Raw genomic sequence first — 24,708 nt, forward strand, 5'->3', positions numbered from 1 at the left:
AATTCAGAGCATTTTTTCCCACATTAAAAGTGCAGCTTCTTCTGTTAATTTTCAGGTTGGAGAATGCTTTTTATGAACATGCACAGACATACTATTATACAGAAATTCGGAGGGTCAAATCACATAAAGAATTCTTGAACAAAACAACTCATCAGGTAAATATAGGTGAGGGTGTTGGGCAGAGTGGGATGGCAGTGGTGTCCTGTCCTGTTCAGTCTAAATTGTATTCATGCATGTAGGGTATCCTCCAGTTTAGGTAGTTGACTGTTAGTGTCATTGAGATGTACAGCATCGGTCCAACCCGTCTATGCTGACCAGATATCCCAACCCAATCTAGTTCCACCTGCCAGCACCCGGCCCATATCCCTCCAAACCATTCCTATTCGTATACCCATCCAAAAGCCTCTTAAATGTTGTAATTGTACCTGCCTCCACACTTCCTCTGGAAGCTCATTCCATACACGTACCACCTGTGTGAAAAAGTTGCCCCGTGGGTCTCTTTTATATCTTTCCCCTCTCACCCTAAACCTATGCCCTCTAGTTCTGGATTCCCCGACCCCAGGTAGAGGACTTTGCCTATTTACCCTATCCTTGCCCCTCATAGTTTTGTAAACCTCTGTAAGGTCACCCCTCAGCCTCTGACGCTCCAGGGAAAACAGCCCCAGCCTGTTCAGCCTCTCCCTATAGTTCAAATCCTCCAACCCAGGCAACAGCCGTGTAAATCTTTTCTGAATCCTTTCAAGTTTCACAACATCTTTCCGATAGGAAGGAAACCAGAATTGCACGCAATATTCCAACAGTGGCTTAACCAATGTACAGCCACGACATGACCTCCCAACTCCTGTACTCAATACTCTGACCAATAAAGGAAAGCATACCAAACGCCGCCTTCACTATCCTATCTACCTGCGACTCCACATTCAAGGAGCTGTGAATCTGCATTCCAAGGTCTCTTTGTTCAGCAACACTTCCTAGAACCTTACCATTAAGTGCATAAGTCCTGCTAAGACTTGCTTTCCCAAATGCAGCACCTCCCATTTATCTGAATTGAGCTCCATCGTCCACTTCTCAGCCCATTGGCCCATCTGGTCCAGACCCTGTTGTAATCTGAGGTAAGCCTCTTCGCTGTCCACTACACCTCCAATTTTGGTGTCATCTGCAAGCTTACTAACTGTACCTCTTATGCTCACATCCAAATCATTTATGTAAATGACAAAAAGTAGAGCACCCAGCACCGAACCTTGTAGCACTCCACTGGTCACAGGCCTCCAATCTGAAAAACAACCCTCCATCTTCTGTCTTCTACCTTTGACCAGATCTGTATCCAAATGGCTCATTCTTCCTGTATTCCATGAGATCTAACCTTGCTAATCGGTCTCCCATGGGGAACCTTGTCGAACACCTTACTGAAGTCCATATAGATCACATCTACTGCTTTGCCCTCATCAATTCTCTTTGTTACTTCCTCAAAAAACTCAGTCAAGTTTGTGAGACATAATTTCCCATGCACAAAGCCATGTTGACTATCCCTAAGCAGTCCTTACCTTTCCAAATACATGTACATCCTGTCCCTCAGGATTCCCTCCAACAACTTGCCCACCACTGACGTCAGGCTCACAGGTCTATAGTCCCCTGGCTTGTCCTTACCACACTTCTTAAACAGTGGCACCACGTTAACCAACCTCCAGTCTTCCGTCACCTCACCTGTGACTATCGATGATATTAATATCTCAGCAAGAGGCCCAGCAATCACTTCTCTAGCTTCCCACAGAGTTCTTGGGTACACCTGATCAGGTCCTGGGGATTTATCCACCTTAACCCGTTTCAAGATATCCAGCACTTCCTCCTTTGTAATATGGACACTTTGCAAGATGTCACCATCTATTTCCCGACAGTCTATATCTTCCATATCCTTTTCCACAGTAAATACTGATGCCAAATACTCATTTAGTACCTCCCCCATTTTTTGTGGCTCCACACAAAGGCCGCCTTGCTGATCTTTGAGGGGCCCTATTCTCTCCCTAGTTACCCTTTTGTCCTTAATGTATTTGTAAAAACCCTTTGGATTTGCCTTAATTCTATTTGCCAAAGCTGTCTCATGTCCCCTTTTTGTCCTCCTGATTTCCCTCTTAAGTATACTCCTACAGCCTTTATACTCTTCTAAAAAAAGGATTCACTTGATCTATCCTGTCTATACCTTGCGTATGCTTCCTTCCTTTTCTTAACCAAACCTCCATTTCTTTAGTCATCCAGCATTCCCTATACCTACCTGCCATTCCTTTTATCCTGACAGGAATATACTTTCTCTGGATTCTCTTATCTAATTTCTGAAGGCTTCCCATTTTCCAGCTGTCCCTTTACCTGCGAACATCAGCCCCAAGTCAGTTTTCGAATCACTTTGACTTCCTTTCTATTTAAATTCACTTTCGTTAACAAAGTGAGATATAGATGGTAGAGAGTATTTTGCAAGCACTGGTTACAATCTTTCACTGTTTACTAGCACTAAAGTCCCTTGGTTTCACTTGCCCTTGCCTCTTGATGCCCCTCTTATTCACTATGTTGTCCATTTGGCACTGCGTAGTCAGAAGTTTGCTTTTGTATTTTTGTCATATTACATAAATTGAGTTATTCAAAATATTCCATCATTGATTATTTTATGAATTCACTTACTAATTAGGGAATCTCCCATGTCTGTGGTGGTGTCCTATGGTCTATAACATATTTTGAGGCCTAGATTTCTTTGAGAGCAATGCTGGAGCATTTGTTGCTTGAATTCAAGCAATAAAACTGAAGTAAATTAGTCAAGTAAACTATGGATTCAGGTTCAATGGCTTTATTTGTAAAATATTGTTATTTTACATCTCAAACAAAATGAAGGGTGTGAAATTAATAAATGATCGTAGGTTTATTGCTAAATGTTGCTTGTACTCTCATAACACCTACTTATTTGCAAACTGCTTAAACTAATTGTGGTTGTAGAAGAGTAATAATTCCAGTCAAAACTCCTTGAAAACAGTTAATATTGAATGCATTCAGAAATGAAGAGTTCTCTATTATCAAATCTGTTCAGTCAACAGTTCAGTAAGCAGTCATTGCATTGCACAATCTATCTCAGACTTTTTGCACTTTTTGAAGTGACAATTTCTGTCTTTGTAGTTTAAACGTATGTCTTTATTTTGGCAGCTATTATTTGTGAGACATCAGTTCAAAACAGCTTTCTTCAGTGAATTGAAACAGGATACACAAAATGCATTAAAGTAAGTAATATTCATAATCTTTAGTTTGTTATTGTCTAGACTCCAGTTGACCTGAACAAAAACCTGGCTGGGGAAGAAAAACATTTTTCAAGATTTCCAGCATTGCTTTCTCCAATTTTAAAAGCAGAGTGAGTGGGTGCGTGAAGACCTCGAATAGTTTAATCATGACTATGTGTAAGCCAGTAATTGTTACCAGCTTTTATGGGGTGACCGTGTCTATGTCACAACCATATATAGTTTGATCCTCATCTGGTATTTAGTCCAAGGGATGATACCCTTCATTGCTGCAATATCTCTTCTTGAAGTCATTGCAAACTGGCAATTAAACTTAGGACCTTTTGGTATGATACAGCTCCTTGCTATGGTATTTAGTGCATTCAGTTTCTTCCTAAATTTAGAAAGATTTTGATTTTAATTATCTTTAAGTCGTCTTCTTCATGAGCTGAAACGTGTCTTGGAATGGGTGGGCAAATGCTGGAAAGAAAGAAATTGGGCCATCCTCTAAACCCACACCTCCACTTATTGAATAAATAAGAATAGAAGTACATGTCTTCATCAGAGCTTGAAATAAAAATAACATTCATCTTGTCTATAGCCAATTTGACCATTTGCATCTTCTCTCCACTCTTTCTAGACAATGAAAAAAATAATTCATGTGATTGAATGTTAGTTTATGGATTGTATCAACATTGCTTCAATGTAAAAACTCGGCAATTCTTATCTCTGCTTTCTAATTACATTTTCTGAGTGTTTCACCACATCCACACTTTGTTAGAGACCAGTTTATTTGAAGGTATTTTTATTTTCAGAAACTATAGAACAGCTTATAATCTTGTACATGAACTGAGAGCCCATGAGACTAACATGCTTGAAATCAAGACAATGGCTGGATTCACCAACTATAAGGTAATTACACAACTTGTGAGGTGTATTATTTTGCCAGTTGATTATGGAGTTAAATATATTACCATAGTTAAATGTAATAGCATCATTTATATTACAGTAATTTTAAAACCCTGATTGCAGTTTTCTTTTGAAAAGCAGACATGTTAGCATTAAAAAGCAAGAAAAACACATTTTTACTGTTTGGATTAACTGCAATCTGATCTTGTAGTTCTTTAAGCTTTGAGCAATTTGTTTTGATAATTTCCATTGTTTGCTGGTTTATTTTTGGTATTTTATCTTCCGTGGAGCAGTTACAAATTCTGTAGTGTGTTTAAATACATATTCTATCGTGAACTCTACACTCTTTAAGAATGTATTCCATTGGAAATGGTGATTGTGACTAATTAGTTTAATTGAATCCAAAAATGAATAATGAAGCGTTCAGATTATAGTTGCATAGGGGTAAAGTTGGGAACAGTCATTTTTCAAATACTCTCATAAAATACTTCTAAAAATAAATCCAGTTGATAAATATGTTCCTACTGTAAGGTCAACAAGAACCAGTGAACTTTTGGCCATACATGAGGATTTGCAAGCTTTTCTTTTAAAGAGCCTAAAGGGAACACTGGTGTGCATTTTCACAGCATGAGTGAGAATTGATGTATTAATAATCTTCTTTAACAGTACTGGACCAAAAATAGAGACTATGATCACAGACATTTGCTGTGGGTGCAAATACTTCGGGATATAATTGATAAGGACAAGAAATTTCCATTTTGCTGTTTATTTCTGTACCCTCAGATTTGTCGCTTATGTTTCCAACATAATGCTCCATTAGATGCCATTGCGCAGTTCCGTAAACATGTGGATTTGTGCAAAAAGAAGATAGGAAGTGCAGAACTGGCATTTGAACATGCAGCCTGGATGTCTAAACAGTATGATCTTATCAATTCCTTAAACTTGTAATTGCTCCCTTGCCTGCATGCATGTTAAATTCATAGATTGTGATGACAGGGGCACAATTTTATTTCTTTTACTGAGGGTTCCTCACTTATCACTATTTATTTTTCTTATTCATTAAGCTATGCTACTGGATGTCTTCTGTGAATATATTTGTAATACTTGCTTTTTTTTCCCCCTTTTGTGAGATTTCAAGCATTTGGGGATTTGTTTGACGAAGCCATTAAACTTGGCCTCACAGCAATTCAGACCCAGAACCCTGGCTTCTATTACCAACAGGCAGCATACTATGCACAAGAACGTAAACAGCTGGCAAATCAACTCTGCAATCATGATGTATGTAAAGTTTTTAAGAAATATGACATAAAGCTAGAGAGTGTAATTTGACACATTGTGAGTCATTTGACTTAAAATTCATCTTGGGTTGGAATACAAATTTGAGAAATTTTATTACCTTCATTTTTATTAACAATATATACTTTGTACAAAAAAAGTTGTGTGAAGGAAGAAAAGTAATTAAATTCAATAAAATATATTCGTGGCTTCAATTAAAGGTTTCTAAGGATGTCGTTTTTGCTCCAAGCAAATTCTGTTTAGAAACATTGCATACTGGAGGCAAAAATTGTTTTTTTAAAAAATTGGACGCATTTATAATTTTATAAGTCTCTGAAGGGGATCACAGCATAGTGTTCTAATGCTTGTCAATTACTTAATGCTTAATGTACATTTGTTTGTGTCCTAAGTAACTTTTAATTTTCTATAGCTGTATGATATCACATTAATTATCTGTGGTCCTGTAAATTTTTTTTGATTATCCCACAAAATTGCAGATAATCATGGACCAATGCGAGTGAGAATATTATTTTCTACTTTTGCTTTATCTTGGCTCTTGCTAACCAGATCAGAAGGCACTGATGCAATCAGTCAGATTGGCCACAGTCATAAGAGGTGACCAAAAAATATACCATAATGCAAACTGTGACTCTCCCCACCATCCTACACTCCTGACTAGTAAAGGAACCATGCACTCTCCTTCAGTATACTGTTAAAGCTTCCAAAGCACTGATGTCAAAGAGCTAGTGATGTGGCCCCCACTTAAATGAACACAGGTACATGCAAAATACATTTAGACTCAACTTATTCCACTTGCTTTGTTAGCATGAATATTATCTACTTAATTTAAAATTAGTTCCACTGAGAGGACTGTTGAGGGTGTCTGATGTATCATTGGGTTAATTAAGGAAAAGTATGGTTGGTAGTTAAAGGAACCTTTTTGTCCCACTGGGTTTCAAGAGCTTGGACCTGGATGGTTAATAGTTAATTCACCGGTTCTAGTATTAACTAATCTCACTGGGAAGGGCAGGGCTGCCAAAGGGTTTGCGAATTAGAAAGGCTAACTGAGAGAATATCCAGATATTCGGGTTTCTCAACAATTCACTTATCCTCTAGCAACCTTCCTCTTGATGAATAATCCTGGGCCAGTATAAATGCACATGGTTGCATCTTTTTTGTTTTGTTTCTTGACTTCGGTAAAGCAAACCTCAACTCCTTAGCAAGGTCGCATTTCTGTGTGTGTGTGTGAGAGACACTAAGAAGTACACAGTGTAAAGTTACTAATAACAAAGAACAAAGAAAATTTACAGCCCAGGAACAGGCCCTTCGGCCCTTCAAGCCTGAGCTGATCCAAATGTACTGTCTAAACCTGTCGGTCAATTCCTAAGCATTTGTAACCCTCTGCTCCCCACCTACTCATGCATCTGTCCAGAAGCATCTTAAATGAATCTACTGTGCCTACCTCTATCACCTCTGCTGGCAACGTGTTCCAGATGCCCACCACCCTCTGTGTGCAGTACTTGCCGCGTGTATCCCCCTTAAATTTTCCACCTCTCACCTTGAAAGCATGACCTCTGGTTATTGAATCCTTCACCCTGGGAAAAAGCTTGTCTCTATCCACCCTGTCTATACCCTTCATAATTTTGTAAACCTCAATCTGGTTCCCCCTCAATCTCCTTTTGTCTAGTGAAAATAATCCTAACCTACTCGACCTCTCTTCGTAGCTAGCATCTTCCGTACCAGGCAACATCCTCGTAAACCTTCTCCACACCCTCTCCAAAGTGTCCACATCCTTTTAGTAATGTGGCGACCAGAACTGTACACAATATTCTAAATGCAGCCAAACTAATGTCTTGTACAATTTTAACATGATTGCCAGCTCTTATACTCAATACCCTGTCCAATGAAGGCAAGCATATTGGAATGCTTTAGCCCACTATCTGTTTTAGATGCATTTTTGCATTGAGAGTCTGTGATATTTTGTAGGCTGCGGGCTACAGAACAGAAAGTAATGCATTTAAGGTTGAGTGATCAAATGTATTTGTTTGGCACTTTCACATTAATGACGCTTGAGCAAATAGATTCTTGGATTTATTTTGTTCTGTTATGTTTAATTTTTGTAGTCCTCTACTGCCTATCCCAGTCCTGACCCATTGGAAACTCCTGCTGGAGTGTTGGATTTTTTTGGGCAAAGACCTTGGAGACAAAATCATCAAAGTAAGCGAAGAAGTACCATTTTAGAAAAGTTGATGTAAATGTTTTGATGTGTTCAAGCAGTAATTAAGGAAGGTCTTTTTCCTCTCATGGCCAAATAATTTATTCCTCTCATTGCCCTTAGTTGCTTTATTTTAACTGTACGTACTGGTCAGAGGTGAAGTGATTATTGGCTTGTGAGGCTGACCCGGCTTGCTGAAGCTAACCTCACCGTTACTACTTGTAGTATTTGATTATGTGCCACCACTGACCAAGACCTGTATTATTGTCACTCATTGCTTAAATATTAGCTGGTTTCAACATTGTGTTCTGTTACCAAATCAAATCTCTTCACCAAATGGTAACTCAAAGTACAAGGCTTTAATTTAATTAATGCTTCTCTGTCACGCTATCAGTAGAGATTGGTATTGTGTTTTTAGGATCTGAAAACCCAGGTACTTAACAAAAGAATGAAACATTCATGCTCTAGGTTCAAATAATTTTACTACTCAAAAATTGAAGGACAATAACCAAATCCTTAAATCATGTCTCATATGCCCATTAGAACCCCCCACATATGTGCACGCTTACGCACACCGGCATGCACCAGACATGCATGCGCGCACACGAGACAAGGTCTGATCTTTATTAAAAATCAAAGTTGACTTCATGGCATGAGTACTGCTTCGAACATTTGGGCAAGGGTTGAGATTGCATGGGCCTTCAGTTGTCGTATCACATCACCTCCCACCTATTCTATGGTTGCAAACTCATTTGATACAGTTATGCAACATGGGTCAGAACAAAGTTAAAAATCACAACACCAGATTATAGTCCAACAGGTTTAATTGGAGCGCTGCTCCTTCGTCAGGTGGTTGTGGAGTACACAATTGTAAGACACCGAATTTATAGCAAAAGTTTAGAGTGTGATGGAACTGAAATTATACATTGAAAAATACCTTCATTGTTGAGTCTTTCATCTGTTAGAATGATCATGATAGTTTCACTTCTGTCATATGTAAATCACAAAGCTTTTTTAAAAAGTTACATTCTCCAGCTAACTGTAACAATTGGTGTCAGGCCAGATAAGGGTTGAAGGTCTTAGTCCCCTGTATTCTGTTGTCCGTGCCATAATGTTTAGACTGATTCTAAGCTTAAAAAATGAGTTTACAGAGTCTTACATGAATTCATGCAGTTTTTGAGCAAAGTACAATGTAACTCTGCAAGTATAAATTCACCCCATGTATGTATATGTTCATGTGGGTTTTTGTGTGTGCGTGCGCATGTGCATCTGGAGTGGGGCGTTGAGTGTCTGTGAGAGAGTGTATATGTGTGAGTGTAAAAGGGTCTAAGTCTGTCAGAGGGTGCATGTGAGTGTGTGTAGGTAGGAGTGTCTGTATGTGTATATAATGCAATGGTGGTCACCTGTAGTGTGACATGAACCCAAAGTCCCAGTTGAGGCCCTCCTTATGGGTACTGAGCTTATCTATCAGCCTCTGCTTGGCCACATTTTGCTGCTGCCTGTCCCGAAGTTTGCCTTGGAGGACGGTCACCCGAAGGTCCGAGGTCAAATGTCCTGGAACGCTGAAGTGTTCTACAACTGGAGGGAACACTCCTGTCTGTTGATTGTTGTGTGGTGCCCATTCATCCGTCACCCTAGCCTTTGCTCACTTTCCTCCATGTACCATGCCTCCGGGCATCCTTGCCTGCAGCGTATAAGATAGACAATGTTGGCTGAGTTGCATAAGTACCTGCCACGTGCATGGTTGGAGGTGTCCCAACGTGTAATGGTGGTGTACATATCCACACTGACACTTCTTGCAGTGCCAACCATGACAGGGTTATATGGAGTTGTCCTGAAAGCCGGGCAGTTTGCTAAGAGCAATGATCTGTTTGAGGTTTGGCGGTTGTTTTGAAGGTGAGCAGTGCAGGTGCGGGGAAAGTCTTGGCGAGGTGCTGATCCTCCTTGATAATGTGTTACAGGTCACTAGAACATGGCCTAGTTGTTCAGCTCCTGAGAAATACTGAACAACGAAGGGTACCCTGTCAGTTGCAGCACACAAGTTCTGTCCCCCGAGGAGGTCATCATGGTTCCTCGCTGTGACACGTTGGAACTGGCGGTCGATGAGTTGAGCATCGTACCCCATTCTTATGAGGGCATCCCTGAGTACTTCAAGGTGCCCGTCAAGTTCCTCCTTATCTGAACAGATCCGGTGTATGCGTAGGGCTTGTCCATAGGGGGTGGCTATTTTAATATGTTTTGGGTGGAAGCTGGAGAAGCGTAGCATTGTGAGGTTGTCTGTGGGTTTGCGGTAGAGTGTGGTGCTGAGGTGTCCATCCTTGATGGAGATGCATGTGTCCAAGAATGAGACAGATAGTCGAGAGTAGTCCATGGTGAGTTTGGTGGGATGAAACTTGTTGTATTATTGTGGAGTTTTATCAGTGACTCCTTGCCATGGGTCCAGAGGAAGAAAATGTTGTCAATGTACATGGTGTATAGTGTTGGTTGAAGGTCCTGCGTAGAGAAGAAGTCTTATTCAAACCTGTGCATGAAAATGTTGGCATATTGGGGTGCAAATTTGGTCCCCATGGCTGTTCCATGTGTCTGGATGAAGAACTGGTTGTCAAAGGTGAAGATGTGATCGAGGATAAAGCGGATGAGTTGTGGGACGGTGTTCAGAGATTGGCAGTTGTTGGTGTTGAGTACTGAGGCAACCCCCCACCCCCCCACCCCAGAGAGAGAGAGAGAGAGAGAGAGACAGAGACAGAGACACACACAACTGCTGCCTTAATCTTTTTGGCCTGTTGCTTATCTCCCAAGCAACTTGGTACATGACCATTTACTGGAAGCCCAAACATCAGATGAAAGAAACCTATTCTTTCAAGGGATCTTCACCTACATAAAATGTAATCTAAACTCCCTTCGCCTCCAAAAAGCACTTGAATTCTCACATTGGATGTCTCTAGGTACACTGCAACCAGTTCAAAACTTGTGCAATACAGTCACTTGTAACATAGGAATGTGGTGTAGCTCAAGTTAGGGAAGAAATGCAAGTTATTTTTCAAATAACTCCGTGCCATTCTTTCAGAATTTTACATGGTAGATCAAGGCTCTTAAATAAACCTCTTTTCTTTTGTATTCTTAAAGTTTTACACAAGAATGATTTACGGAAACATTTCTTCAACCGTGCTTTAACATTTTTTCAGTAACATTCTGTAAATTACGTTTTTTGTACATATTGAATGTTTGCCACTTATTTGAGATTTGTTTTTGAGTTTGTTTTGGATTGTTAGTTGACTGTGGTGTGTGGCATTCAGGAAAGATTCTATGTAATTATTTAAGCATTAGGAAAAATTGCAGGGTGAGGCCTATTCATATGTTTTATATATATATTCTGGAAAGAAAATTTGCCCAAGTTGTGCTGTGGGCCTTTTTCAGGAGTTGTGGAATTCATAATAAGCCAGATTACTAGTCAGAAAATTATTAAAATGCAAGATAGGTATGCCAAGCTGTATCAAACAGTAGAAAAATAGGTGTATTTGGAGCAAAAATTGTATGTTTATAATGGGACAAAATTATTCTAATTGACTGCATTGCCTAATCTGAAACTAGTGATACAAAGTTCCATGCTTTTTGCAATTAGCCAGTCTTGCCCACAACAGTGAATACAAAGTTTGCTTTCTCTTCAAAGACTTGGGTATCAATTCTTAATCTTTGCTTATGTATGTTTGTCGAGTGAATGTCTGACGGCCTGTGCAGCAAATCTAGTACATTTGATTGAATGGTCTGTCAAACCTTATTAATTAGGGGCTTGTCTGAAGGTTTTTGGAGAAGATGCTGATGGTTACAGTTGGCCATAAAACCTTACTTGGCATCAAACGTCAGGAGAGCATTATGAAAGAAATAATTAGACAATGGTCTTATTATCAGAGATATTTGTACTTAGGCAATGCTTTGTGGAAAACATTCAGTTTGAATTGAATAATTCTATAGATGGGTCTATATTTCCAGCATTTGTTTTTGTTCAATTTGAATGGTATGCAATTAACCTGTAGTTTTTACTTGGGAGACTGTGTTTTTTGAGGTTTCACTGAAGATTGATCTATGCATCAGCACATGAAATAGATTGACTAGAATCATAGATTAGGCAACTTGTACCACTGTGGAATGGAGAAAAGAGATGAGGCAAAAAAAAATTAAATTTTGGAGGTGTGATATTAAGAGTGGCACACTAGGCTAGAATTCTTATTCAGAATTGCAGTCTAACACTCAAAAAGCTGACACCATTCAGGACAAAGCACCCACTTTATTGGCACGACATGCGCAATTATCCACTCCCTCCATTAGTGGCGCTCAGTAGCAGCAGTGTGTACTATCAACAAGGTGCACTGCAGAAATTCACCATAGATCCTCAGACAACAAATTCCAAACCCACGATCACTTTCAGCGAGAAGGACAAGGGCAGCAGGTATATGGAACACCATCACCTTCAAGTTCCCCTCCAAGTCACTCAGGAGTGGCTTGGAATTATATCACTATTTGTTCACTGTCGCTGGGTCAAACACCTGAAATTCCCTCGCTAATGGCACTGTGGGCTGATGGACTGCAGTGGTTCAAGAAAGCAGCTCACCACCACCTTCTCAAGGGCAACTAGGAATGGGCGATTAAATGCTGGCCAGCCAGCAACACCCACATCCCATAAATTAATAATAAAACCTTTTACACAGAGGGTGGTTCGCGTGTGGAATGCATTTCCTGACAAAGTGGTAAATGTTGGGCCTAAGTAGAAAGTTTAAAAGACATTTGGATAAGTACATGAATAGGAAGAATTTAGAGGAATGTGAGCCAGGAGCAGGAAGGTGGGACTAGTTTAGTTTGGGATTGTTAGGCATGGACTGGTTGGACCAAAGTATTTTTTTCTGTGCTGTATGACTCTGATGCTATGACAATGATGGTTAACTTTGTCTTTAGAATTTTTGAAGTTATAACAATGGGAATGAGGAGTTAGCCAGAATTGCTTTTTTAAAAAAATCATTCCATCCCCATGGCAACAGCTGTAGACGTTGATTTTGAATAGGTTAAGTGTAACTGATGCCCATCTTTTACTTGTGGTGAAATTTATTCCATTCTGATAGGCCTGACTACACTAATTTCTCCACTTTTTTTTTCCTATTGCTGTTGACTGTTCATATTTAATGGATTACAAACTATCTTATTCAGGTATTGAGCCACCAGATGCTGAGAAAGAAAAGGTTGGTATTCTCGCCCTTCAGCTCAAAGAAAGAGATGTTGACCACTCTGTAAGTGTGCTTTTCTACTAATGTACCCAACATTGCATGCATTCTGACTTAGACAGAATTTAATTGATTTTGGTGAGTAGGATTAATAACTGATTGAAAATGTTATCAATTGTTAGGAACTAATAATTACCCTCCTGAGTAATGCGGTGGCTCAGTTCAAGAAATACAAGTGTCCTCGAATGAAGAGTCATTTGAGTGAGTAATGCATACCAAATAATTTTGGAACCATAACCAGCTTCTGTGTACTGTTTTGAATTAAGTTTTTTGCCTTTCTGAAAAACATTTGTTACACTCTTTTTTTATGTTGACAGTGGTTCAGATGGGTGAGGAATATTATTATGCTAAGGACTACAGCAAAGCATTGAAGTGAGTATCTCCAGTTATCTATAATGTAAAATTAACTAGAAAAAGACAGATAAGATCAGATTCATTAACTATGGTTGCATCGTTGAAACACTAAATGTGAATGCATCTTTGTTTTCAATGATGATGTGGTACAAAACATATTTTAGTACACAGCTAAGATAATTAGAATATGGTCAAATACAAAAACTATGATAATTCTGTCCTTTCAATATTGTCCAAACAAGTTCTGATCAGTCCAGTATCAGAAAACTATTTGGATAGGATGTGATTTGTTTATTTCTAGCACCTTTCTGGATTATGATTGAAATATAAAACTTTAAAGATTCTTAGAGGTCATAAGTTCATTCCATTGGGAATGCCTTTTCTTTTAACAGTTCTTGTTCTGAAATAAAAATTTAGGAGGTTTCTCTTAGTGTTGGAATCATTTGTACATTAAAATACTTGTAATCCTAAATGAATGATTTGAGTTACATTGACTTCATAAAAATTCACATTATGTTAAACTTGTTATAATATAGAAAACCTCTGCAAAATGCAACTTATTTTTGCCCGCTAATAGTATTAATTTAAGTAACAGTTTTTATAGTTTGTGTATTAAATATTGTTTAAAAAAATTCACCGACCTTCATGATACCATTTCCCACTGTCTCTTCCCTCAAATCATTCTTTTGTGATTAATCCTTTATTAGCAGCATGTTCCTGTTAGTTAACCCATTCCCCAGAGACTCTGGGAAGATAAGAAAGCACTAATTTGTGTCTGTTTAGTTGATGTAATGTCACCTTTCAGTGATTTAACATTTATCCCAAGTGTTACACCCAAAAAAAACAAAGCTCACTATTTATCACAATTCTAAATATGCATACATACACCCAGGCCTACTAATACTTTGTTATGAATAAAGCTACTTCAAAAATTCTATGATTTGGAGATGCCGGTGTTGGACAAAGTTAAAAATCACCACACCAGGTTATAGTCCAACAGGTTTAATTGGAAGCACACCAGCTTTCAGAGTGATGCTCCTTCACCAGGTGACGATCACCTGATGAAGGAGCGTCGCTCCGAAAGCTAGTGTGCTTCCAATTAAACCTGTTGGACTATAACCTGGTGTGGTGATTTTTAACTTCAAAAGTTCTAAGCTGTGTCAAAGTAAAGTACATTCACTACAAAAGCCTAACTTGCATTATCCTCAGCCATAGAGCAATAAAATCCTGAACCTTCTATTTGATGTGGACGAAATGGCATTTTCCTTACAGAAACTGCTTTAACAGCTAACGATTCTCATCAAAATATAATTTAATTTCTCACTTCTGTAATCAAATTAATACAATTAATTCTTGAAAATAACTCTTTTATAATTAGTTGACTTTCTTTTCGAGGGTTGCGAGTCTTTCGAGCTCTTTTCCTGAAAAGGTAGTGGAAGCAGAATCCTTGATTTGTAACAAGAATTTATGTACTACTGCCTTAACATTTCATCCCCTTGAACATTTTTATTGGGGTAAGTGAGAGTGCAGATTTGAGGCTACAGTCAGATCCGCTGTTATTGAATGGCAGAGCAGGCTTGTGGAGTTGAGTGGGCAAAGGTGAGGACTGCAGATGCTGGAAACCACAGTTTAGATTAGAGTGGTGCTGGAAAAGCACAGCAGGTCAGGCAGCATCCAAGGAGCAGGAAAATCGGTGTTTCGGGGAAAAGCCCTTCATCAGGAATGGAGTTGAGTGGCCTACTTCTCCTAATTTGAATGATTGAACATGACTCCCAAGTCACTATGTCCTTGTACACACTTAAATTTGCATATTTCAGTCGCTATTGCCCCCCTACATTCTTCTACCAAAATGCATTACTTCAAATTTCTGCAAATTCCACCTGCGACTTATCTATCAATTATCTATCAGTCTCACTGTTTGTCACATCTCCCTTTATATTATCATCATTGACAGTTTTGAAACTTGACTTTCTTCTGATAGACAAGTCTTTTTTTGTATCAAATAAAAGATGTGGTCCTAGCACAACTCTTGGGGGCACTATTTTCTAGCATCCTCTATTTTGACAAAGAACCATTTATCACAACTTTGCAGCATCTCCGAACAAGAGTTGTACTGGATTCAATGTTAACTCTGTATCTCTCTCTCCACGGATGCTGCCAGACCTGCTGATTTCCACCCCACCCTCATAATTTTCTGACTTTTTTTCAGCTTTCCAACATCTACATTATTTTATTTTTATTTATCACAACCTAGAGCCAATTTTTCATATGCGAGGCTGTACTGCAGTTTTATTATTCTGGCCTTTTATGTGGTATTTTGTCCACACGATTTTAAGAAAGTAATTGACAACATCCTTTGCATTTCTTTCATCAAACTTATTTATTACTGCGTAAAAAAAATGACTGAGGTCAGTCAGATTTGCCTTTTGTGAATCCATGCTGGCTCTCGTTAATTAACACTCACCTCTTCTCGTGCTTTTTCACTCTTGATTTTTTTTCTCCCAATATGCCATAATTTCCATGCACAAGTTTGAACAAGACTTCTTTGCACAGGACCTGCAACCAACATTATACACCAGATACATTGATGCCATTTTTCTTCCTCTGGACCCATGGCGAGGAGACACTGAAACAGCGACATCAATGAGTTTCATCCCACCATCAGACTTACCATGGACCACTCTTTAGTATCTGTTTCATTCTTTGACACATGCATCTCCGTCAAGAATGGGCACATCAGTACCTCACTCTACCGCAAACCCACAGATAACCTCACGATGCTACACTTCTCCAGCTTCCAGCATAAATGTATTAACACAGCCATCCCCTACCGACAAGCCCTCTGCATACACCGGATCTGTTCAGATGGGGAGGAATGTGATGGGCACCTGAAGGTGCTCAAAGATGCCCTCATTAGAACAGGGTATGATTGCCAGTTCTGACATGCCACACTGAGAAACAGTGTGTGCCCCACACACAGGTTTATGGGGTAAATTTGTATTGGCAGAATTATAATTGCAGATACATTCTATTTTCCTCAAAAATGCATAATCTGCAGGCATTCAATACATGTTTTGTAAATTCTACTTTGGAAATAGAGCTAGTCTGACTCAAGATTGGGATGCAGACAGACTCTGATGCATTGTCTGAGCTGAGATGTCACCTTTTGTTATCTTAAGACGGTGACTGAAAAGACGTTCTGGGATTAATGAACTGAAAACTGCAACCTATTCTAAAAGATGAAAGACTTAACAATCCAGGTTATATTGCAAAACACTGTAATCTTTTGCTATAAATTCTGTGTCTTGTGATCTTACGCTTCACAACTACCTGATAAAGGAGCAGCACTCTGAAAGCTAGTACTTCCAAATAAACCTATTGGACTATAACCTGATGATGTGTGATTTTTAATTTTGTTCACCCCAGTCCAACACTGGCTCCTCCACATCCCTGTATTTTTCATTTCTTCCATCCACCTCACCCCCAATTTTGTTCCTAACAACCTCCCTGCCACAGATGTAAAACAGATTGGACTGGATTGTGATTACTAGGAATGTCCTTTTCTCTTGAATAATATTTGCCAAGCTCCAGTCCTCTGGCATGTGCACTCTATTGAGGATTGAAAGGTTATGACAATGCCTTTCGTTATATTTGCTCCCAGCTCCTTTAGCCTAGAATGCAAACCTTCCAGGCCTAATGACTCAACTTCTCGAAGTAAAACCAGTATCTCTACAAATCTTGCCTATCTATTTCACACCCAGATTTTTTGTTTAGCATGCTGTTCCTTACAAGATATTCAATAAATTTCCTAGATATGCTCTGTGTTTCTAGGGATATGTTGCTTTCTTGTTCCTAATAGGACACATCCCATCTCTTACAACCTTTTCTATTCGTGTGTAGAATATTTTTGGTTTCCCTTTTGTTAACTGCCATTCTATTCTCTCCTTTCTTTGCTGGTCATATTTTCCATTTCTATGCCAACTAATTGTTGAATATCTTTTTCCCACTCCCCCATTTCTGCAGGTTACTGGATTATGTGATGTGTGATTACCGCAGTGAGCGCTGGTGGAAGCTGCTTACCTTTATTCTGACCACTGCACTCAAGTGTGCTTACCTGATGGGTCAAATTAAAGATTATATCACCTACTCCCTGGAGCTACTTGGGAGGTGTATCCTTGCTATTGGAAAAGGAATCCATTTCACCCTTAAAACTATTGTTGCTTCATTGTCTGGATAGTCCTATTTTGGGCATCTCTTAATAACGATTTGGTGAGGTTTAATTGTTGGTTATAAATGAGAGTAAAATTTAAACTGTATTTTCATGTTCTGTTTAATCTCTCTCACATATCCCATGCTATGCAATCAGAACTGCAGGTCAGAGTATAAATTGGTGATCTCCAGAACCTGTCAGTACAGTCCTACCCTTCAAGTAGGAATAACTTTGTGAACTCCCTTTGTTTCCTTGAGCGGTGTATACTTCTGCTTAATGTTGTGTTTAATAATGGGACACAGATCTGCAAATCTGTGCCTGGCCAACCCTGTTCTACTTTTTTACTGGTACAGTCTCCAAGCAGTTTGTTTTCAGCCAGTGGATCATTTCACTTGGCTTCTCGTTTAAAATCTGTTGTTTGGTCTATGATTTGGTCACATTCCCTCATTCGTTTTCTGCCACTTCATGACATCTCTGGTGCCTTGGAATATGATATATTGCATAGTGTCAAATTTTGATGACAAACCTTCTGCATTTCTGTAGAGTAGTTCAGAAGTGCCCAACTGGCAAAGTTTTCCATTCTAATGCTAATCCTGACTTGCTTTGTTCAAATTCACTTTCTGGAGGCTAGCTTTTGTTTATCTCTACCAGAAATGACTTGCTATGTTCAGACAGAGTATGGGAAGAATGTTGTTGCTGGCTGTATGTAGATATGTTAAACAATTTGTTTTCTGTTCTTTGTTTTCTTTATGTGCTAAACATCTATTTATTCAAGTAATCGTATCATGTATTCATACTTTTTTTTGCATTTTCTTCACCACCTTCAGTTCTCTCATGAACATAACAAATAGAAGCTGATCTTGGCTATTAGGCATTACTGTAACCCACTCTGCCATCATGTCTGATCTGAAAATTGCCTCACCTTCTCTTTCATGTATCATTAGCTTTGTTCTTAACTCCCTTGTAGGTTATAAATTTGTCTAATTCACCCTTGAATATGTTCAATAACTTCACCTATGCTGCTCTGTTGGGTAAATAAATCCTATCCTTGCTCTGAGAAAGGAATTCCTCTTTATGCCCACCTTGAAACTTTTTATCCTGAGACTCTGCCCTCTACATCCAGGTAGACCCTGAATTGCTCACTCTTGCAAGGATCCAGTTCCACAGATACTGTACTCTTTGTTATGTAACATGAGTGAACCCAGACAGGCTTTTTATTATTAAAACCATTGTGCAAATCCCACTGCTATTGAGGATGACTCTTAACTACCCTTTGAAAGGTCCCAGCAAGCTACATGTATGTATCATTCCACTAACACAATGAGAGTACCTACATCATCAGACTCAGGAGCAAAAGTAGGCCATTCAGCCCAAGTCTTCACCACTAGTGAATCGTGGTTGATCTAATAATCCTCAACTCCTCTTTCCTGCCTTTTTCCCATAACCCTTAATTCCTGTCTGATTAAAAATCTGCCTGCCTCAATATACTTAAGTCTATTGAGGGCCAAGTCATTATGTGGTAAAGAATTCCATAGATTCTGTACCCTCCAAAGAAATTCCTCCTCAAATCTGTCATCAATGGGTGACACCTTATTCTGAAATGATGCCATCTGGTCCCTAGCCTGTCAAGACCCTTTAGAATCTTATATTTGTCAATAAGGTTGCCTCTCTTCTAAACTCCAGTAAGTCCAGGGCTGCCATTTCTTTTAAGGTGTTGGTGCCCCACCATCAGCTGAAGGGCAATTTGTGTTGGACAACAACTGTTGACTTTGCCAGTGACCCATCTTCCTGTGAGGATCTTTAAAAATTTAGTATTTTTGCAGACATTCCAGCAGAGGTCACTAGATAGCAACTGGAAATGTAGTCTTGGGCAATATTGATCAGGTGAAAGGGTGTCCATCACCACCACCACCACCACCATCCACGAAGAGCCAGGTGGAAAAGAAGCCTGTAGATGCTGCCTTCCCCTTGTCCATTGAACAGGTTTAACTGATTTGACTGCAGGTGAAACTTCTTACTCTCACTTGAGTCCCACCTCAGGGCTACCAGATTGCAGAAGCAGTAGTCATTACTGACACTACAAGCAGCCCCATGTGTTAATTCTGGAGGAAGGATGCAGTTGAGCACTCTGGGGTATTGCAGCAGGTTTGGGAAGTGAGGTTGGGTGGAAGTAGCCCCTAGAATAGCCATTAATTAGCCACAGTGACTTTGTAAACATGCTAGCAGATGTTTGATAAATTCTGACCTTGTTTTTTTTCCTGATTTAATTCAAAATGCGAGAGCAGTGTTGATGTCAATGATGGCACCTCAATCATTACCCGAGCTAACTTCAGCTCTTTTACCCATATCTTGGAATTACTGTTCTTTCCTTGCTTCAATAATTGTCAGTTTTAGATAATGGTAATACTGTTTTGAGATTATTCCTTGACTGAAATGACAGCTTCTACACTGAATGATGAACAAAAATCTCGCATTGAAAAGAACTTGATAAAAGTATTGATGGTCAGTATTTGTAGTATCAGTTTTTAAAATATTTAAAAGGAAAAAGAAAAATTACAGTGCCCTCTTCTTTTATACACGTAGAATGAGAGCCCTGCTCCAGAACCTGATTGTGACTCCAAGGCCATTAAAACTGCTCAAAAGGTGTGGGCAGATCGTATTTCTTTAGCTGGAAGTAATGTGTTTACAATTGAGATGCAAGATTATGTGCCGTTTGGTAAGTTTAATTTTTCTAATAAAATAGTTCATCTATATATACATTTTTGTTATTTACCTTTGAAGATGGAAGTGTCCTTTTGCAGAACTTCTGTTGTTTGCATCATTGGCCCCTCTCCCATACTATCACTTCGGGGAGAAAGTGAGGTCTGCAGATGCTGGAGATCAGAGCTGGAAGTGTGTTGCTGGAAAAGCGCAGCAGGTCAGGCAGCATCCAGGGCACAGGAGAATCGACGTTTCGGGCATAAGCCCTTCTTCAGGAATCTTACTATCACTTCCTCTGTAATAGGCTCGTACAATCTGCAGTATTTTACTGCTGTTTCTCCAGACTAGACATTATTTCTGTTAACTATACTTTAATATCTGTAGCTCTTGTCACTCTTCTAAAGCAGGGAATAAAGATAACAAGGTGTCCATAAAAACCTCCCTTTTTATGATGCATTTACTTTAAAGCCACGGGAATGGGAAATAACAGATGATGTGAACAAATAAATTGCTTCTGTCTTCCTCTTTAGTCGTTCCAAAACATGTTCCAGTAATTGCTATAAATTAGGAGGTGGAAGAGGGGGAGGATCTTGGTGAAATTACAGATTTCAGCAAAGGGAATTAAGAGCTGTGGACTCTGGATCCAGATGGACTTCATCCTAGTGCCTGATGAAGTGATAGATATATTGATGTTAAATTTTCAATTTCAAGAAAAATTCCCTCAGAATGGAAAGTAGCGTATATAACCTGAGGGAGGCAGGAATCCAAAAACCGTAGGCCTTTTAACTTGAGGCCTGTCATGGGGAAGATGTTGAAGTCGATAGTTAGAAGCTATAGCTGCACACTTTTTTCTAAGTTCAAAGTAATTGTTCCAGGTCTGCATGGTTTTGTGAAGGGGAAGTCCCGTTTAATCAACTTATTAAATTTCTTTTGAAGAGTAACGTTTGCTGTGGATAAAGGGACCCAGTAGAAGTTTTGTATTTAAATTTTCAGTATTGAGTGTGTAGTGCTGGAAAAGCACAGCAGGTCAGGCAGCATCCAAGGAGCAGGAGAATCGATGTTTCGGGTGTAAGCCCTTCATCAGGAATGCGTATAGCTATAGGTACATGAAATATAATGTGGGAAAATGTGAAATTCTTCACTTTGGCAGGAAGAATTTTTAAAAAAAAAGTAGAGTACTTCTGAAGCAGAGACTGAGAGCAAAAGTTCAAGATCCAAAGGGTTCTAGTATGAGTCATAAAAGATTCATAGCAGACAAAACACATAATCCAGATACAGTTTTTTTAATTAAAGAAATTGAACACAACTGAAGTGTAACAGCCTTACATTTATATGGGGCTTTGATACCACATCTTGGATGCTATGTGCAGTCACGGTCTCCGTAGTTAAGGAAGGACATAAATGCATTGGCAGTGTTTCAAAAGAGATTTATTACATTGACACTTGGACAGAATGGATTGTTTTAGAGGATAGGATTCCACAATCTGGGATTATTTCAGTTGAAGTTTAGAGAGTTAGGAACGACTTGTTTGAAGTGTATAAGATTTAGGGGCCACCCTGTTAGAACAGACATGCAAATGTTTTTCTCAATCTGAGGTTTGTATAACTCTGCTTCAGAATGCAGAGAAGGCAATGTAATTGATTCTTTTTTTAAAGACAAAAATACATAGGTTTTTGTTGGGCAGGGGAATTGACTGAGAGACTGAGGTATTCTGGCGCCATGAAGCTTTCCATTTTCATTGATATTGGATGCTTTTGCATAAATGTTTACCACCTTTTGCAAACTATATTTTCAGATTTGTGACAGGAACTCCTTGAAATTAATGAAGTGTGTCTTTGCACATCTGAAAGATGTGTTAAATTCAATAATAATTTTAATGCAGTAAGATTATGTTACTTGAGTTTTTTTAAAACTTTTTGGCGGAGTGAACAGTTCTCATTGTACCGTTTTTGGTTATAGTTTAACATGTCCATCTCATTGCCAAGCATGAAACATTCTTTAAATTTATTGTTTCTCACCGAGCAGTCAGTGCTTGATTCTTACTTTCTTATATGAACTTTTTCTTCTTTGAAGTTGAATGTAAAGCTCGCTTCCTGGCTCCAAGTTTCCATGTTGATGACCCTGTGCAAATCCATGTATACCTTCGAGCTCATTGCCCTCATCCGTTCAGATTTTCAAAGCTCTGTGTCTGTTTTAACAACCAGGTGAGATAACATTTAGATCCTTTCTTGTGATAAGACTTAGTTGTCTGTAACAGCACGTTTTTCACCCGTCTGTTTGCTTGGCTCAGTAGTAGGGCTCTTGCTTCCTTTTTAGAAGATTAAGTTCACACTTTGTACTATGATTCAGTGGTTAAATGTGTAATGACATAAAAATATACAATTTTCACTCATTTGGTGCTAAAGCCACCAAATAGGTGGGTAGGATGGTCCTACCTGAGCGTTCCATTGATAAGATGTGTTGTTTTACTTTGAATTTCTAAATACCCTTGCATGAACTCTTAGACGGTTTGATTTGGAGGGATGGTCATGTTATGCATTTCTCTTATTTGCCTAGATTTCTCTTAAACTCACTATACCTCACCTCAATTACTCCTTTGGGCAGCAAGCTTCACATTCTAATCGTGCTCTGGCATATATTTCTTGGTGTTCCTGTTAGGGAGACTTTGATTTGATTTTCTGTTTTGTACCACTAACCAAAATGATCCTGAGCAGTTGTGCTCCGATGCCAGAGTGGACCCAGTTGCAAATGTAATATATTTTAATGCAAATGTCTTTCTTCTTAAGGAGTATAACCAACATTGTGTAATAGAAGACACCTATCAAACATCTGACATCTTAGAAGCTTCATCTCAGGGTACTATGTGCTTAGTCCCTGGTAAAACTAGGCAGTATGTGTTCAAATTTGTTGCGAGGACTGAAGATGTTGGAAAGAAAGTGGAGGTAAGTTTTTACTTGTTGGTTTGAAATATCTCTGTTCTTGAATGCAAATAATGTGAGTAAGAAACATTGTACATGGATAACAATTGCAATCAATTTTGCTACATCTGTACTGAAACTTCATCTTTGTATGTAGAGTCAAAGCATCGTAGAGATGAACAGCATGGGAACAGACCCTTCAGTCCAACTCATCATGCTAACCAGATCTCCTAAATAAATCTAGTCCCATTTGCTGCACTCATATCCTTCTAAACCCTACTAAACTTATTCCTATACCCGTTCAGATACCTTTTAAATGTTGTAATTGTACTAGCCTCCATCACTTCCTCTGGCAGCTCATTCAATACACGCACCACCCTCTGACCCTCCAACTCTGGCAATATGCTTGTAAATCTTTTCTGAATCCTTTCAAGTTTCACAACATCCTTCTTGCAGCAGAAGACCAGAACTGCATACAATATTCTCCAAGTGGCCTAACCAATGTCATGTATGGCCGCAACATAACCTCCCAACTCCTATACTCGATGCTTTGACCAATAAAGGAAAGTATACCAAATACCGCCTTCAATATCCTATCTACCTGCGACTTCACTTTCAAGGAAATATGAACCTGCACTCCAAGGTCTCTTTGTTCAGCAACACTCCGCAGGAGCTTATTAAGTGTATACGTCCTCTTCTGATTTGCCTTTCCAAAATGCAGTACCTCACATTTATCTAAATTAACTCCATCTGTCACTCCTCGACCCATTGGCCCATCTGATCAAGATCTCGTTGTACTTTGAGGTAACCTTGGCTGTCCACTACACCTCCAATTTTGGTGTCATCTGTAAACTTACTAACTATATCTCCTATGTTCACATCCAAATCAATTATATAAATGACAAAAAACAGTGGACCCCAGCACCGATCCTTGTGGCACTCCACTGGTCACAGGCCTCCAGTCTGAAAAGCGATCTTCTATGACCACCCTCTGTCTTCCACCTTCGAGCCAGGTCTATACCCAAATGGCTTGTTCACCCTCTATGTGATCTAACCTTGCTAACAAGTCTATCATGAGGAGTCTTGTTGAATGCCTTACTGAAGTCCATATAGATCATGCCCATTGCTCTGCCCTCATCAGTCCTCTTCATTACTTCAAAAAACTCAAGTTAAGTTAGTGAGACATGACTTCCCATGTATAATCACATTAGGCTATAAACCATGTCACTTAAATGATAATTGGTATTAGTTTTATCCCTGGACATGGTAACATCAGTTTTGTCCCTTTTGTTTTCCTGAAAATATTATGTTTTTTTTTCATCAATGTTTGCTGAGTAAATTCTGATCCTAAAATTAAATGCTATTTCTACTGTCTATGCTATCAGATTACTTCTGTAGACCTGGTTCTCGGCAGTGATATTGGCAGATGTGTGATACTTAACTGGAGAGGTGGAGGAGGAGATGCTGCATCATGTCAGGAGGCCCTGCAGGCCACTCGATCCTTTAAACGGAGACCAAAGTTGCCAGGCAGTGAAGTATGTTGGGACAGCATTACAATACAGGCAAGCACCATGTGAGTATAAGAAAGGATTAGTTTGATAC

The 24,708-nt window shown here is 39.1% G+C and overlaps 1 protein-coding gene across 3 annotated transcripts in view; it reads left to right on the forward strand.

Annotated features, from left to right (window-relative positions):
- trappc11 (trafficking protein particle complex subunit 11) overlaps positions 1 to 24,708 on the forward strand; it is a 68,496-nt gene that overhangs the window by 21,937 nt on the left and 21,851 nt on the right. For all 3 annotated transcript variants that reach the window (XM_043705315.1, XM_043705329.1, XM_043705319.1), the window contains exons 6-20: positions 56 to 155; positions 3,184 to 3,257; positions 4,067 to 4,163; positions 4,944 to 5,077; positions 5,291 to 5,438; positions 7,559 to 7,652; positions 12,850 to 12,929; positions 13,046 to 13,124; positions 13,241 to 13,295; positions 17,301 to 17,446; positions 19,928 to 19,989; positions 20,071 to 20,203; positions 22,262 to 22,392; positions 22,975 to 23,130; positions 24,492 to 24,679. In XM_043705315.1, the coding sequence (XP_043561250.1) occupies positions 56 to 155; positions 3,184 to 3,257; positions 4,067 to 4,163; positions 4,944 to 5,077; positions 5,291 to 5,438; positions 7,559 to 7,652; positions 12,850 to 12,929; positions 13,046 to 13,124; positions 13,241 to 13,295; positions 17,301 to 17,446; positions 19,928 to 19,989; positions 20,071 to 20,203; positions 22,262 to 22,392; positions 22,975 to 23,130; positions 24,492 to 24,679 (1,677 nt within the window). The remainder of the gene's footprint in view (positions 1 to 55; positions 156 to 3,183; positions 3,258 to 4,066; positions 4,164 to 4,943; positions 5,078 to 5,290; positions 5,439 to 7,558; positions 7,653 to 12,849; positions 12,930 to 13,045; positions 13,125 to 13,240; positions 13,296 to 17,300; positions 17,447 to 19,927; positions 19,990 to 20,070; positions 20,204 to 22,261; positions 22,393 to 22,974; positions 23,131 to 24,491; positions 24,680 to 24,708) is intronic.

This window comes from Chiloscyllium plagiosum, chromosome 2 (assembly GCF_004010195.1).
Source record: "Chiloscyllium plagiosum isolate BGI_BamShark_2017 chromosome 2, ASM401019v2, whole genome shotgun sequence".
In the NCBI taxonomy this organism is placed as follows: domain Eukaryota; kingdom Metazoa; phylum Chordata; class Chondrichthyes; order Orectolobiformes; family Hemiscylliidae; genus Chiloscyllium; species Chiloscyllium plagiosum.